Source organism: Sciurus vulgaris (assembly GCF_902686455.1).
Source record: "Sciurus vulgaris genome assembly, chromosome: X".
Lineage (NCBI taxonomy): Eukaryota > Metazoa > Chordata > Mammalia > Rodentia > Sciuridae > Sciurus > Sciurus vulgaris.
Window position 1 is genome coordinate 104,828,771 of NC_136471.1, and position 13,566 is coordinate 104,842,336.

At 39.2% G+C, this 13,566-nt stretch overlaps 1 protein-coding gene across 4 annotated transcripts in view; it reads right to left on the reverse strand.

The window, feature by feature from the left end:
- Positions 1-2,884: 2,884 nt before the first annotated feature.
- The window catches only part of SYTL5 (synaptotagmin like 5), a 235,749-nt gene continuing 225,067 nt past the window's right edge, over positions 2,885-13,566 (reverse strand). For all 4 annotated transcript variants that reach the window (XM_079122865.1, XM_079122864.1, XM_079122862.1 and 1 more), the window contains 3 exons: positions 11,508-11,655; positions 7,906-8,114; positions 2,885-6,411 (listed from right to left, as the gene is read on the reverse strand). In XM_079122865.1, coding sequence (XP_078978991.1) covers positions 6,269-6,411; positions 7,906-8,114; positions 11,508-11,655 — 500 coding nt within the window. In that variant the 3' untranslated portion in view covers positions 2,885-6,268. The remainder of the gene's footprint in view (positions 6,412-7,905; positions 8,115-11,507; positions 11,656-13,566) is intronic.

A 13,566-nucleotide genomic window follows, 5' to 3' on the forward strand; every position in this document is an offset into this window, starting at 1 on the left:
TCATTATATATAGAATGCTTAACATTCAACCAACCATCCAGGTAAAAGAGGGCCTTAAACAGATTATGAACCATGTAGTGCTAGGTATTTCATTTTTCTAAGTGGTTAAAATTTACAAAGCATATTTACACATATTATCTCATTTGATATCTTCAATTACTCCAAGATAGCCTCATTATTCCTATTTTTTAAACAAATAGACCAAGGCCTAGATTGGATAGTTAACGTGCTGAGCTCACGTGGTTGATAAGTAGTTGAGACATGAGCTGATGTCTTCTGAGACCAAGGTTAGGTTCTTTCCACCTCGTTGTAGTTGCCTTGCAATTGATAATCTTTGGGATACTTAAAGGAGAGTTTATTCCAAAGCCAAATCCATGCAGCCATCATGACATAGAGATGGTCCAAATAATACAGTTGAGGTCATTTGTCCTCTAGTAGTGTTTCTTAAACTGTAATCCACTTGCATTAGAATCACAGAAGTTTGATAAAAATGATGGGGAATTCTGAAGATTTTTGTCTAATAAGTTTGGAGCAATGCTCTGGAATCAACATATTAAATTCATACTCCAGGTGATTGACACAATCTTTTAGAATTCATGATGTGACAAAATTTTCCTATTGTTCAAACCTTGCCAGATCCAATTTTGGTTATACCTTTGCCAGTGCAGACTTTTTCTTACTGTTTCTTTTCTTCAATTTCAAATGACACTACTGTAGGAGGAAAGTTCTTGTGCTAATTCCTGGAAGCAATATTCAGTGTAATATGTACATGGAAAATGAAAAAAAAAAAACAAACACTGATCACACACAAAGGTCTATAGGTTCTCACTCACTAGGCCTTCTGGAACTTGATATTTCTATGTGCTTTGTTTGAAAGAGAGTTTCCCCTTATTTCTTCCATGGCATTCTCCCTCTCCTCCACTGATGATAACCATTGGCATGTGATAATGAGATTAATATTACTGTGATCTGGGAGGCTCAATTCATTCATTACTTAAGTACTTAATGATCATTACTCATGTTGTGTACCTTTCTTAAGGAAAAGGAGATATGTGAAGTTCCACCAAAATATTTTTGTTTTGTGACCTAGAAAATCTACATCCTTATGAGTAAGTCCAGTGACAGTAGCAACATAAATGAAATGAGCTAATTACCTGAATCCTCTGTGTCCTGCAGCTGTTATTTACATACTGCGTGGATAGTCAGGCTTTTATGCTTACCCATCACTCCACAACTTGTTTGATTCATCTGAAGGAAAAACGAGAGCCAAGATCTCCCAATAAGGAATGGAATACTCAGGTGGGGCCATGATCTCTTCTGAGAAGTGAAATGCTGGGACCAACTGTCTAGGGTTGTAATTACAGTCCTTGCAGAAAGATTGCTTTTATTTTGTTTTTAATTGACAAATAATAGTGTGCCTTTAGGGGGTACAATGTGTTTTTTTATATGTACACATTGCAGAACAATAAAATCAGTCTATGTAGCATATCTATCACCTTGAATAACTATCGTTTCTTTGTGGTGACAATTTAAAATCTTCTCTTTTAACTGTTTTGAAATATACATTATTATTAACTTAGAAAGGTTGCTTTGAAAAGACCAATCAGTAAGCATATTCAGAGGTTTTTCTTGATCTGTGTGGGTCCTGTTAATTGGGAGTTAGAAAAGATGGTATTGGACTAGGGGTGTGGTTCATGGATAAATTAGGCTTGCCTAATATGAGTGAAGCCCTTGTTTGATCCCCAACACTGGGAGGGTGGGTTGAGCAGGTGGACTTTAAAGATGCCTATTGTTCTAACATTCTCTGATGTTATACCTTGCTTTCTTTTCACTTATTTCATAAAGATTTTTGATTACCTACTCTGAGACAAGCACTGGGGATATAGCTGTGAAAAAAATATTGTCTCTGCCCTTATGAATCTTACATGGTGGGGAGGGAATAGATACAAACATTAAAGGACTCATTATATGAATAATTTATTATAATTGCAATGTGTGCAGTGAAGGGGAAATAGAGGCAGACTACTGTGACCTAGTTCAGCAGAGGATCAGGGGAAGTTTTACTGAGGATGTAACATTTGAGACCTGGATGATTAATGGGAAGCAGGCTGGTGAGAAGAAGGACTAAGAGGATTCCTAGCAAAGACTGTGAGGTGGGCTACAGCCTGGCACTATGGAGAAACAGAAAAATGCATTGTGTGTCCAAAGAGGAAAGAGAGGGAAGGCACAGCCTGAGGCAAGCTAGAAAGGCGGCAGTGGCCTTTTTATGCAGGGCCATGAAGATATTTTATAATTAAGACAATGGAAAGTTATGGAAAGTTTTAAAGATCACTCTGGGGATGGAGAGATAGATCTATCATGATGGGCAAATGGTAGATGCCAAATATAGGTGATGGGTCTAAGGGCGTTCGCTATGAAATTCTTTCAACATTTCTGTATGTTTGAACATTTTCAATAACATTTTGGGACAAATCATTCTACCTAAAGTGTGGAGGATGGATGGAGGACAGAGTGGTTGCCAAGATCATGGCAAGGACATCATTGAAATAATCATGGAAAGGGGTAATGGTGACTTAGACTTGTGTTTTGCCACAGAAATGGGAGATTTTCATAGGCTCTAGAGATATTGAAAAGACAGAATTAATATGACTTCTGGGTTGATTTTTTGCCTCAGGGCAAGGGAGAGACAAAAATCAGAGATCACTACCAAGCACCTAGTTACTGAAATTGGTTGGATGATGATACCAAGTACTGAGGCAGGGAGCACTGGAGGAGGAAAACATGGGTCATGGGTGCATGAGAGATGGTGGAGTGAAGAGTTCAGTTTTGAATGTGTTTGAAACACAAGCTATCTTGGTGGGAGACGTAAAAATATAGGAACAAATCTCCAAGAAAAAGACTTTATTTGGTAATAAAATGAAATAGGATTACAATCGGACATAAGACAGAAGCAATCTCTGGTATGTCCAGAGAATTAAGTTAAAGATTAGGGTTTTATTGGAAAGAGGGGATTACACATGTTGTTTTGGAAGCAAGTTCATAGGTACTGATAATGACTTGGGGAGCTGGCAAGCTCTGATTTGTGAGCAATGGCAGTTGCTAGGTGAAATTTATCTTAAAGTCATAGCAGGTCATTTCATTGGACTGGGCTTGCAAGATAGCCTCTGGAACAGGCGTTTATGACTTATGGCTTTTGGGCTGTTTCCAATTTCTTACAATAAATGCCCTTATATGTACTTATTTCTCACATATGCACCTATCTCTTTAGGATATATACCCAGAAATGGAATTTCTGGAAAAGATACATACCTCATTTTGAATTTCAGAGTGTTTATTTTTAAAGCAAAGATTGCTTAGAGAAGTCATTGAGCATAGATAACTTAGTTATCCATATTTAATATGACATTTGACAGGCCTGGTTAAATAAATACAACATATTTCAATAGTGTAATATCCTTTAGCTATAAAAAATAACAAGGCTCTTGATATGTATATATTTCTATTATAATTTTGAACTATTTGAATCTGTGTCACTCACAATTATTACCTATATTTTGAATTAATATTTTACCCCTACTTGGTAAAAGAGAGTTTCTTTTATTTCCAAGAGCAACACCAACAGGTTTCTGACAGACTTTTGCATATCTGGGGTTTTGTCTAATAGAAATATCCAGTTAGGTGTTGGATTTTTTGAAACCATAATAGACAATTGCTCAAAATGCAGCAAAGATCTGAATGCATAAAGTTCATGCTCTTCTTGAATTTAAGTTATAAACTTGGGGATTTATTATTTTGCCACTTTATTAGTGAATAAATATACTTTGTTGTATCTACTTCAAGATATTTCTAGACTTCATCACCCTTCCCCTAAAAATGTCACTGAAGACAGAATGAGTCACATCAAGTCTGAAGACAATTTATTTCTGCAGTGTGGGAAGTAGTGATGATCATATACTTTTTGTTTTCTGCTTTTAAGAAAAGCAATATGAGGATGTGAGTGTGGTTTTTTAAAGTACCATACTTACTAAGTGACACTAGACCAATAACTTTAGTTTTCTAAAATTAGATGGCCTATTCTGAACAATATTGAAAATGGATTGTTAATTCCCTTGCTAAGAATAATATTACATATATTCTTAAATCAATTTTCAAAGTTCAAGAGGCAATCTAAAATATGGAACAACTTTCTAGAAGAAACCTCAACATGGTTCTGGTTCTCCTACTCCTAAAATTCAGTTCCTACACTTTTGAGGATTTTATATGTATTTAAGTGAGAAAGTCGAGGAGCCAGACTATGACTCCAGAACATTCCTGGGTCATTCATTTCATGCTCAAGTAATAGACTTTCAAGTACCTTCCTAGATGTATGCCCTCTATCCACCTTAATAAGCATAGGATCATGCCAAGGACAGCAATGGGACAGATTAAGTCCAAATTCTGCCATGGCCTCCCCATAGCCTTGGGAAAGTCATCTCAGCTCACTGGGCTTCAGATTTAGGATCCTCAAACTGAAGAACCAAGCCTGAGGTCCCTTCTACCTGTAACTACCTTTGCATTTAAGTTTGGTGACTCAAGCATCTGGAATTCCAGGTGATAGAAGATGTAATGAATTTAACTATTGGCCCCAATTTTGTACACCTTCCTGCATCCTCATTCTTGTCATGGCTTCAATGTGGGCAAAATATATTTCCTTGCCTCTTGATTTTTGGGCTTGGCCATATGGATTTCCTTGACCATTGGGACATGACACAAGCAGGGGATCTAAATGTACTTGAGAAGTGGGGCTCACTCTGTTTCATCCATCACCATGCTCTGGCTATCCTTTTGGTCCAAGGAGAATGAGACACAAGCTGTGGACCTAGACTGTCAGGCCTGTAGCAGGAAGCAGAGCTGCCTTAGCCAAGCTTCATAACCATGAGGAAAAAAGAGATTGTTTTAAGTCATTGACATTTGGCATGGTTTGTCATTCAGCATTATTATGGCTATAGCTAACAACTACAAAAGGAGATAATGACAACTTGGGGGAGGGAAACATAAAAGGGAGAGGACAAACAGAGTCCCTGACTCCTATATCAGTGCAGTAGAGGGATAGAAATGAGCCAGGCACAGTGGCGCACGCCTGTAATCCCAGAGGCTCGGGAGGCTGAGGCAGGGGGATTGCGAGTTCAAAGCCAGCCTCAGCAGCTTAGTGAGATCCTAAGGAACTCAGTGAGACCCTTTCTCTAAATAAAATATAGAAAAGGGCTGGAGATGTGGCTCCATGGTTAAGGGCCCCTGGGTTCAATTCCCAGTACCCACCCCCCAAAAAGGAGACAAATGAAAGATCAGCAGAGTACCTCCCTTTTCATTAAACTCATCTCATCAATGAACAAAATGTGAAAAGATGTATTGATTGCCCTTTTTTTCTTATTCCTTTTTAGTTAATGGCTTAGAACATTTCTAAAAAAATAAATGTTTATAACTAATAGCTAGATTGTCAATAGGGTGACCCTACATCCCCATTTTCCCACATCCATTCTAGTTTACAACTGTTGTTCTGGTGTGATTTACTGAGCTCTCTTCTCTCAAAAGTAGGCTGATTTAGATGATGAATTCCATAGTCACCAAAGAAAGCTCTGCCAATCCATCTTGAAACATTACCTGCTCAATCTCTAGGTTTGCTTCCATAAAAGGAGCAGACCCTTATCCAGGAAACCATCTCCCCCATCATGCCTTCTTTGGATTGCAGGTATTCCTAGGGTGAGAAAAGGGTGGCCGAGAAAAGGGTGGCCAGCATGCCTACTTTCTACTCTTCAAGTGATCTGCCTTCTTGGTGGTTTCTTTCTTTCTTTTTCTTTTTTTTTTTTTTTTTTTTTTTTTTTTGTGGTGCTGGGGATAGAAGGTTTCTTTTCTTCTTCAACTGTTTGAGAAAATAACTCAGAAAGAGATTGGAGACCCCTACTCTAATGGCTTCAAATAAGTTTGTGCCATTCCTATTATGGTATAAGCCTATGAAACACTACACGATTTCCTTGTTGACAGGATAGTGTGGTATACTTTCTGCTATCCAATCAGGGAGGCTCTGGTCCATGGACATACAGAAGTACATAGATTTTTTTAGGCACTCAGGAAGATCCTGAGTGTCCATAACACTGACATCTCTCCCCTCATGTCCCAATACCGTCAGATGAAAAATGGCAGGGAAACAGAGTCCAAGGTCCTAGACTTGGACTACTGGTAGGAAATGGCAGTCAGACAGTCCCCAGTTATTCTTGAAGAACTGGTTCCTTCAGAGCCTACACTTCCCCATGCTGGAACGGAGCATGAGTACCCCCTCCACAGGGGTTCCAGGATTGTCAGCCATCTTCTGCCAAAGGCGTTGCTCTTCCCCTTGAGAGTCCATCCAATCCACGTTCTTCCCATGGCTCACTCCTGAAGAAGGGCAAGGTGAGTGTTACATTTCACAGATGAGATATTTGCACCTTCTAAAAAAAGGTATCTATCAATCTCTGAGGGAGCCTTTTTTTTTTTTTTTTTTGGTACCAGGTATTGAACTCAGGGGTGCTTAACCACTGAGCCACATCCCCAGCCCTTTTTTAAATTTATTTTTATCTAGAGACAGGGTCCCACTGAGTTGTTTAGGACCTCGATAATTTGCTAAGGCCAGCTTTGAACACGTGATCATCCTACCTCAGCCTCCTGAGCCACTGGGATTACAGGCATGTACCACCGCACCCAGCTGAGGAGCCTTTTAATGAGAGAGCCCTTCACTGGCTTATTATCACTTTCCAGATCTAGTGAGTGCTGTCAAAATGGAATCAGCCCTTTGCAGCCTGCACTGCTTTCTTTGGCTTAGACAACATGAGACCAATCAGGACGGCTCTGATGGTTCATTTCCTCTCCACTTTGGTAGTTCCACAGAGAGCTGGCTCACTTGGACTGAGTTAACATGACAGAATGGGCTGACTTTAGCGCTCTTTCTAACATGGTCACTTCTCTGATCTGAGTGGTACAGTAATCCTTAGATCTAATTAACCTACAAATTAGATCTAATTAAGCATCATAGTGGGTGGGATCTTTCTCAACTGAAACGTTAACCATAACGAGACCATCTATGTCTGGCCTAAGCAATGGGATAGGAGAGTTTTGGGAGTGTATGTGCTCTGCTAGTGCTCACGTGCTCAAATACTATAATGTGCCCCTCCCCCAATTCACCCTGTTATGGTTCCATCTTGTGGCACCAGCGGTGCGTTTCCATAACCTGTGCAAACAGCACGAGTTGTTATTTTTTTTAGAGAAAATAATTGGTTTCCTTTCAATTCAACCAGTATAATAATGGCTGCAAGTGCTAGACAGAACAGAGAAGAGGATGAGGTAAACTTGGCCTTGGAAGGCCCTGTCTCCCTTATCAGAAACCTGTCCTGTCCTGTCTTGATCAGTCTTTCCTGAGCAAAAACCAAGAAAGTTTTTTTTTTTTGTTTTTTTGTACTTGAGATTTAACCGAGGGGCACTTTACCACTGAACTACATCCCTAGCCCTTTTTGTGTTTTTATTTTGAGACAGTGTCTTACTAAGTTTCTTATGGCCTCACTAAGTTACTGAGGCTGGTCTTGAACTGCAATCCTCATGTCTCAGCCTCCTGACCCACAGGGATTACAAGTGTGCACTACTGCACCTGGCAGTGTAAATATTTTTTCTATGAAAGGACTGAATATAAACATTATAACTCCCAAACTTCTAGCTTAAGAATATGAAGTTATAGGAGTAATAGTTCTATTTTAACAATGAATAAATCTTTAGCTAATGGAATAGAATGTCAGTTATTGCTGAAACCATATAAACATCTACTATACTTCATATGTAAAGAAATAATGCCCTTGTCCCATGCCAAGCCACAGACCATCTCAGGGTCCCCAAGTTCCTCACCACTTCCAGAATTCAAACGAACTCCTCCTAGAAAGATGTTGCTGGAAAAGGCCTCCTTGTCCCAGATGGTAAGTTCTAGGCAAACATTCTTTATATCCTGGGGATGCAGGCCACTGAACATGAAAGTATGATTCCACTGAGGATTAACACTCTTTTTTACGACCATAGTTTTGTGCTTTGTGGCTTTGCTGTCATCAGGGAGCAGGTAGCTGTAGGAAAAAACACAATCAAACTATCAGTAGGATATGATCGAGTAATCATTTGAATTACGGGTAATTCCTGGTGTGTGTGTGTGTGTGTGTGTGTGCACGTGCTCGCGCGCACATGCACGCATGCACACAAGTATGATACGTGTATTTGAATTTCTCTCCCAGGTTCTCATATGCTTACATCTGGATTTACATTGTGGGATGGCTTTTTATTTAAGTAGAACAGTAGTAAAATGTCCCTTCTCTCTTTGCTAATCCTATTTTGGTCCTTCTCCTTATCTTATAAAGAAAATACCTCCTCTGGTAGACATTACCAAATGTCCTTTTTTGTATTTTCTTGGGTCATCTCTGGGCTGACTTACAGCCAGGATGGACAGTTCCTGGCACACACTTTCAGTGTTGCACATTGAGCACGTGTGTCTCAGCTTCACCAAGTTAGACTTCATCTGTTCTTATGTGAGTTCAACTTATGTGTACAGCACCCTGGAATTACTAGTGATTTAATGCCTTGGGAAACAATCCTCCATCAGTGAGTTTTGGAAATTGGTGGAAGAATCCCCCAGCTTCCCTATCCCTTGAAGGGACAACCCTAAGGAATATTCTTCAGAATTCCTTGTTGCCTCCTTTGTGGATCTGAGTCTTAGGGGCCTACAGTGGTAACCTACCCATTAACATATCTTTTTTTTTATCAACTTCTTTCCCTCTCCTGTCTCTCCTTCTCCACTCTCTCATTGGTGCTTTTTGGAACTACTTGTAGCTAGGAACACCTGTAGCTAGGCCTTTTCTACTATGGTCAACTGTCCTAGGCTCTATGTACATGATGAATACTATTTTCCTTCCCTCAGGGAGCATGCTGTAGAAGAGGAGACAGATACATTTATGGAAGCAGTCCATTTGACAATAATGAAAAAATAGCACAAGCAAAGAAGATATGTTAGGTCATGTAAGATTTCATTTCGTGTACCAAGCAGAGGATTTTTGTTGTCATGCCACATTCAGTCTCCCTTTATTTCTCTAAGAAAAAAAATTCCCATTTTAGAATTTTGGGTACAAGGTTAGCCAGAATAAAGACTACCTCCAAGTGGATATGGTGGTGCATGCCTGTAATCCCAGCATCTTGGGAGCCTGAGGCAGGAGAATTGAAAGTTCAAAGCCAGTCTCATCAAACATGGAGGCCCTGAGCAACTTAGCAAGACCCTGAAACCCTGTCTCAAAATAAAATATAAAAAAGGGCTGGGGATTGGCTCAGTGTTTGAGCACCCCTGGCTTCAATCCCTGGTTTAAAAAGAAAAGACTACCTCCATCCCCATCCCCTGTGTAGCTAGTACAGCAATATGACTAAGTTCTGGCCAATGACACATAAGAAATTCCTGTATGAAACCTATGGGAAGTATCCTACCAGCTGGAATTTGCATGGGATAACTGAAATCTAAGCAGCTATCCTGGCCCATGAAGTACATACCAAAATGAGATAGAAAAAAAAAAAAAACTGTGTCCCTTATAATCATGATGTTTCCATACCTGCCATGGGTATATTACCTTCAGTCGTTGACATGTAAGAGAAATAAAAAGAACCTTTTGTCTTTTTTAAGCCACTAATATTTTAGTTAACAGACAAAACTAATATAATTAAGTAATTTTGTGATTTTAAAATTTTAGAATATTAAACTTTACATAAAGGTCTATTCTTGCTTTCTCTTTGTCTCCTTTCTCTATGTATATGTTTATTTTTTAAATTTCAGGGCTGGGCACAGTGCCACACGCCTGTAATCCCAGTGATGTGGGAATTCTGAGGCAGGAGGATCACAAATTCAAGGCCAACCTCAGCAACTTAGCGAGGCCCTAAGCAACTGTCTCTAAATAAAAAATAAAAAGGGCTGGGTATGTAGCTTAATGGTAAAGCACCTTGGAGATCAATCCTCAGTACCAAAAATATATTTACATATATAATAAATAATAAAAAAAATCTTAGGTCCCTTTAAAATCAGCTTAACATTTAAGTTCTAAATAAGGAGAAATTTTACTGGAAAGTTCCTTTTTTTAATAGAGCAAAAATGCTGTCCTTTATTATTTCTGGTTCATAAATTCTCAATAAGAGAAAGTGAAAACTGTTCCAGAAGATATTGAGTCACCCCTGTAAGGTCACAGTGAGGTCATAGGCCAGGAGCCATCCTCTTATCCCAGGAGACAGCGAGCAGCAGAGGCCATAACTGGATGACAGGTTGTTGAGACAAATTGCAACAGCAAAATCAAAGAAAAGTATTTCTTCTATGCTTCAATCTATTGCAAGAAAGAATGAAAAACTGATGGACGAGTATTCCAGAGCACATGTTCACTAATGTGGAAGCCCAGACAGCTGCTTCTCCTCACTATTGGCTTTAACAAGGTCAGAATGTGCAGGGGGTGGGCTTGGGGTTATATAGCTCAGCGGTAGAACACTTGCCTAGCATGCACGAGGCCCTGGGTTCAATCCCCAGCTATGGGAAACAACAACAAAAAAAAGAACATTTGAGGATAAAGGCGGAATTCAATTTCTTGTAAGAAAAATACACATTTCTAAGAAGACTGGAAGAGGAAAAAAAAACTGTCATCTGACTCCAAGAATTAAAAGAGTAGCCTGCCATCACAGGGACTTGCTATATGTCATGTGCATGTGGTCAGCATCACGTTTTATTTACTTTTGAAAGTGCACTACCTGATGCTTGGTACATGTGCATTTGTGGGTTTGTTTGAATTAATGAAAAATATCCCTCTGGTATTATCTCTTCTAATTCTGGGAGAAAAAAAATCTCTCCAGCAGTCAGAAATCAGGAAGAATTTGCTGTTGGGGATGCCTAGAATAAGCACGAATATCCATTTAAACGGCTGTATTCCCTCAAGAAACTGCCCAGTGTGCTCTGAAGAGGGAATAGATGCCCAGCAGGCAGTCCTGGAGCCTCTCCAAAACACTAGTGGATACCTTCAGGGAAGATGCTCTGATTTCTCTACTGTAAAAAATTTCCCCCAAGAGAGCAAAAAAGCAAGTATCTGATATTTTGGTTGTCATTGCCTATTGCCAGAACCAAATGATAATAAACCATAATGAAAGTATATTATGCACAGAATATCATACTTTCTCTGCCTTTAAGAAATGAATCTCAAAGGAAAGTCTGCTGGTCTTGAGGGTGAGAGTGATAGGAACTCCTGAAACATTCTGGGAATACAGTGTAAGCTTCAATAAGCAGCTCCCTCCACACTCTTATTGTTTTAGACATAAAAGCCAGCACTTAGGGTAGCTCTTCCTCAGTACATGTCCAATTAGCAGAACATGGAAGCCTCACAGTCACCAGTCTCATGGATCATAGATCCTTTCATCTCCCAATAAGTATCAGAAATGCACCAAAACAAAATTACCCCTTCACAAAGCTATCAGAGGTGCCTCCTGATTTTACTGCTGTCAAATTCTTTGCTTCTTTGATGAACACTTCTAGTATTCCTCCAGAGATTACAGGTGATTCCTTTTTCTTTCCCTTTTTAAAGGTCTTCTTTCCTGCATCAGTCACTAAAATGATAGAGAGAGAGAGAGAGAGAGAGAGAGAGAGAGAGAGAGGAGAGAGGAGAGATATCATGGATACCACTTCAAAATTTGCAAAGATCATCTCCAAAAATTGACTTAATTTGCTGACTGAATCAGGCCTTTATGCTATTGTATATTTTATATTTATTTAAATTGAATGCTTCACTATGGAAGTTCCTCAGAAGACTAAGCATGGAACCAACATTTGTCCCAGTTATACCACTCCTTGATATTTATCTTAAAGAATTAAAATCACCATACTACAGGAATACATGCATATCCATGTTTACAGCAGCAAAATTCACAATAGTCAAATTATGGAACCAACCTAGGTGCTCATCAATAAAGGAATGGATAAAGAAAATGTGGCACATATATACAATGGAGTTTTATTCAGCCATAAAGATAAATGAAATTATGTCATTTGCAGGGAAATGAACGGAACTAGAGATATTATGTTCAGCAAGGTAAGCCAAACTCAGAAGGTTAAGGGTCATATGTTCTCTCTCATATATGGAAACTAGAGAGGAAAAAGGAAAAGAAAGGTGAAGGGTGAATCTCCTAAAATCAAAAGGAGATTAGTAGAGGAAAGGGACCAAAGGGTGGGAGGTAGGGAGGGAACAGGGAAGTGCTAGGGAGTGATATTGACCAATATTGTTAATATATAATAATATATTGTTATATTGTGTACTGTGTGCATGTACAAATGTGTAACAACAAATCCCATCAGTATGTACAATTATAATGTGCCAATAAAAAATGTGGAAAAAAATAGATTGGATTCCTTCTAGATGGGTTTTTCATTTGTATTTGTTGAAAGAAAATGAACATGTAAACTTCAAACCTTAAACAGTCCCCTATAAAGCATATTTTTTCATGGGATCCGAAAGAAGGGAACAGAAAAGATCTTGAGAGCTGCTTCTAGAGTCACCATTCTAGTGAGAATTAGCTATGATGAAAGTCAGACACAAGCACCAAATCTTGAAAAGAGAAAATTTCATAACTCTCATCTTATAAATATCAACATCAAACAGGACCAGCTCTAGAGGCTGCAGCCCAGGCACAATTACTGTTTTTTTTTTTTGTTTGTTTGTTTGTACCAGGGATTTTACACAGGGGTGCTTAACCACTGAGCCACATCCCGAGTACTTTTTATTTTTTGAGACAGGATCTCATTAATTTGCTTAGGGCCTCACTAAATGCTGAGGCTAGCCTCAAACTTGCAATCTTCCTGTCTCAGCCTCCCAAGATGCTGGGATTACAGGCATCACCACCAGGCCCAGCTACAATTTACATTTTTGAATGAGAGAAAAAATTCTCTCCTACCTCACATTGTTATTGAGATGAAATATGTTCAACAGAAATAAAAACTACCATCTCTGTCAATTTAATCCTCTCAACAACCCTTTCAAGTGAGAAGACTGAGGCCAGGAGACAGTATGTTCCTTGTACAGGGACACATTGAAGAGGGTGATCATGAATGGGAGGATATTGGAGGCTGCCTGGAGGAGTTGATGGAAGGACAAGGGCAAGAGAGATTTACAAATTAACTCCATCTGAATTTTTCCTTTGTGTTCTGTGTTGTGTGTGAGCTTCTTCCTCAAGACTTCCTGAGTAGCTGTGAAAGACATAACTCCATACAGCAGTCCCTATATCCAGTCCCAGCAGATCCCCTTACTCTGGGGAAGATCCTATATCTCTAGGAATGAAGAAGGACACAAACCTCATCATCCAACCTGGTTTCCAACTATGAACTTGTTTTCCTTATAAAAATCCCACACCTCTTTCCATATATGGTATATACTTCTCGACTTTCCTCAAAAGACAGGGACGCCTAACTTTATGTTTCATCTGTTTAGCATTAAAGTAACATAGTCCAACCAATCCCTGATTGCC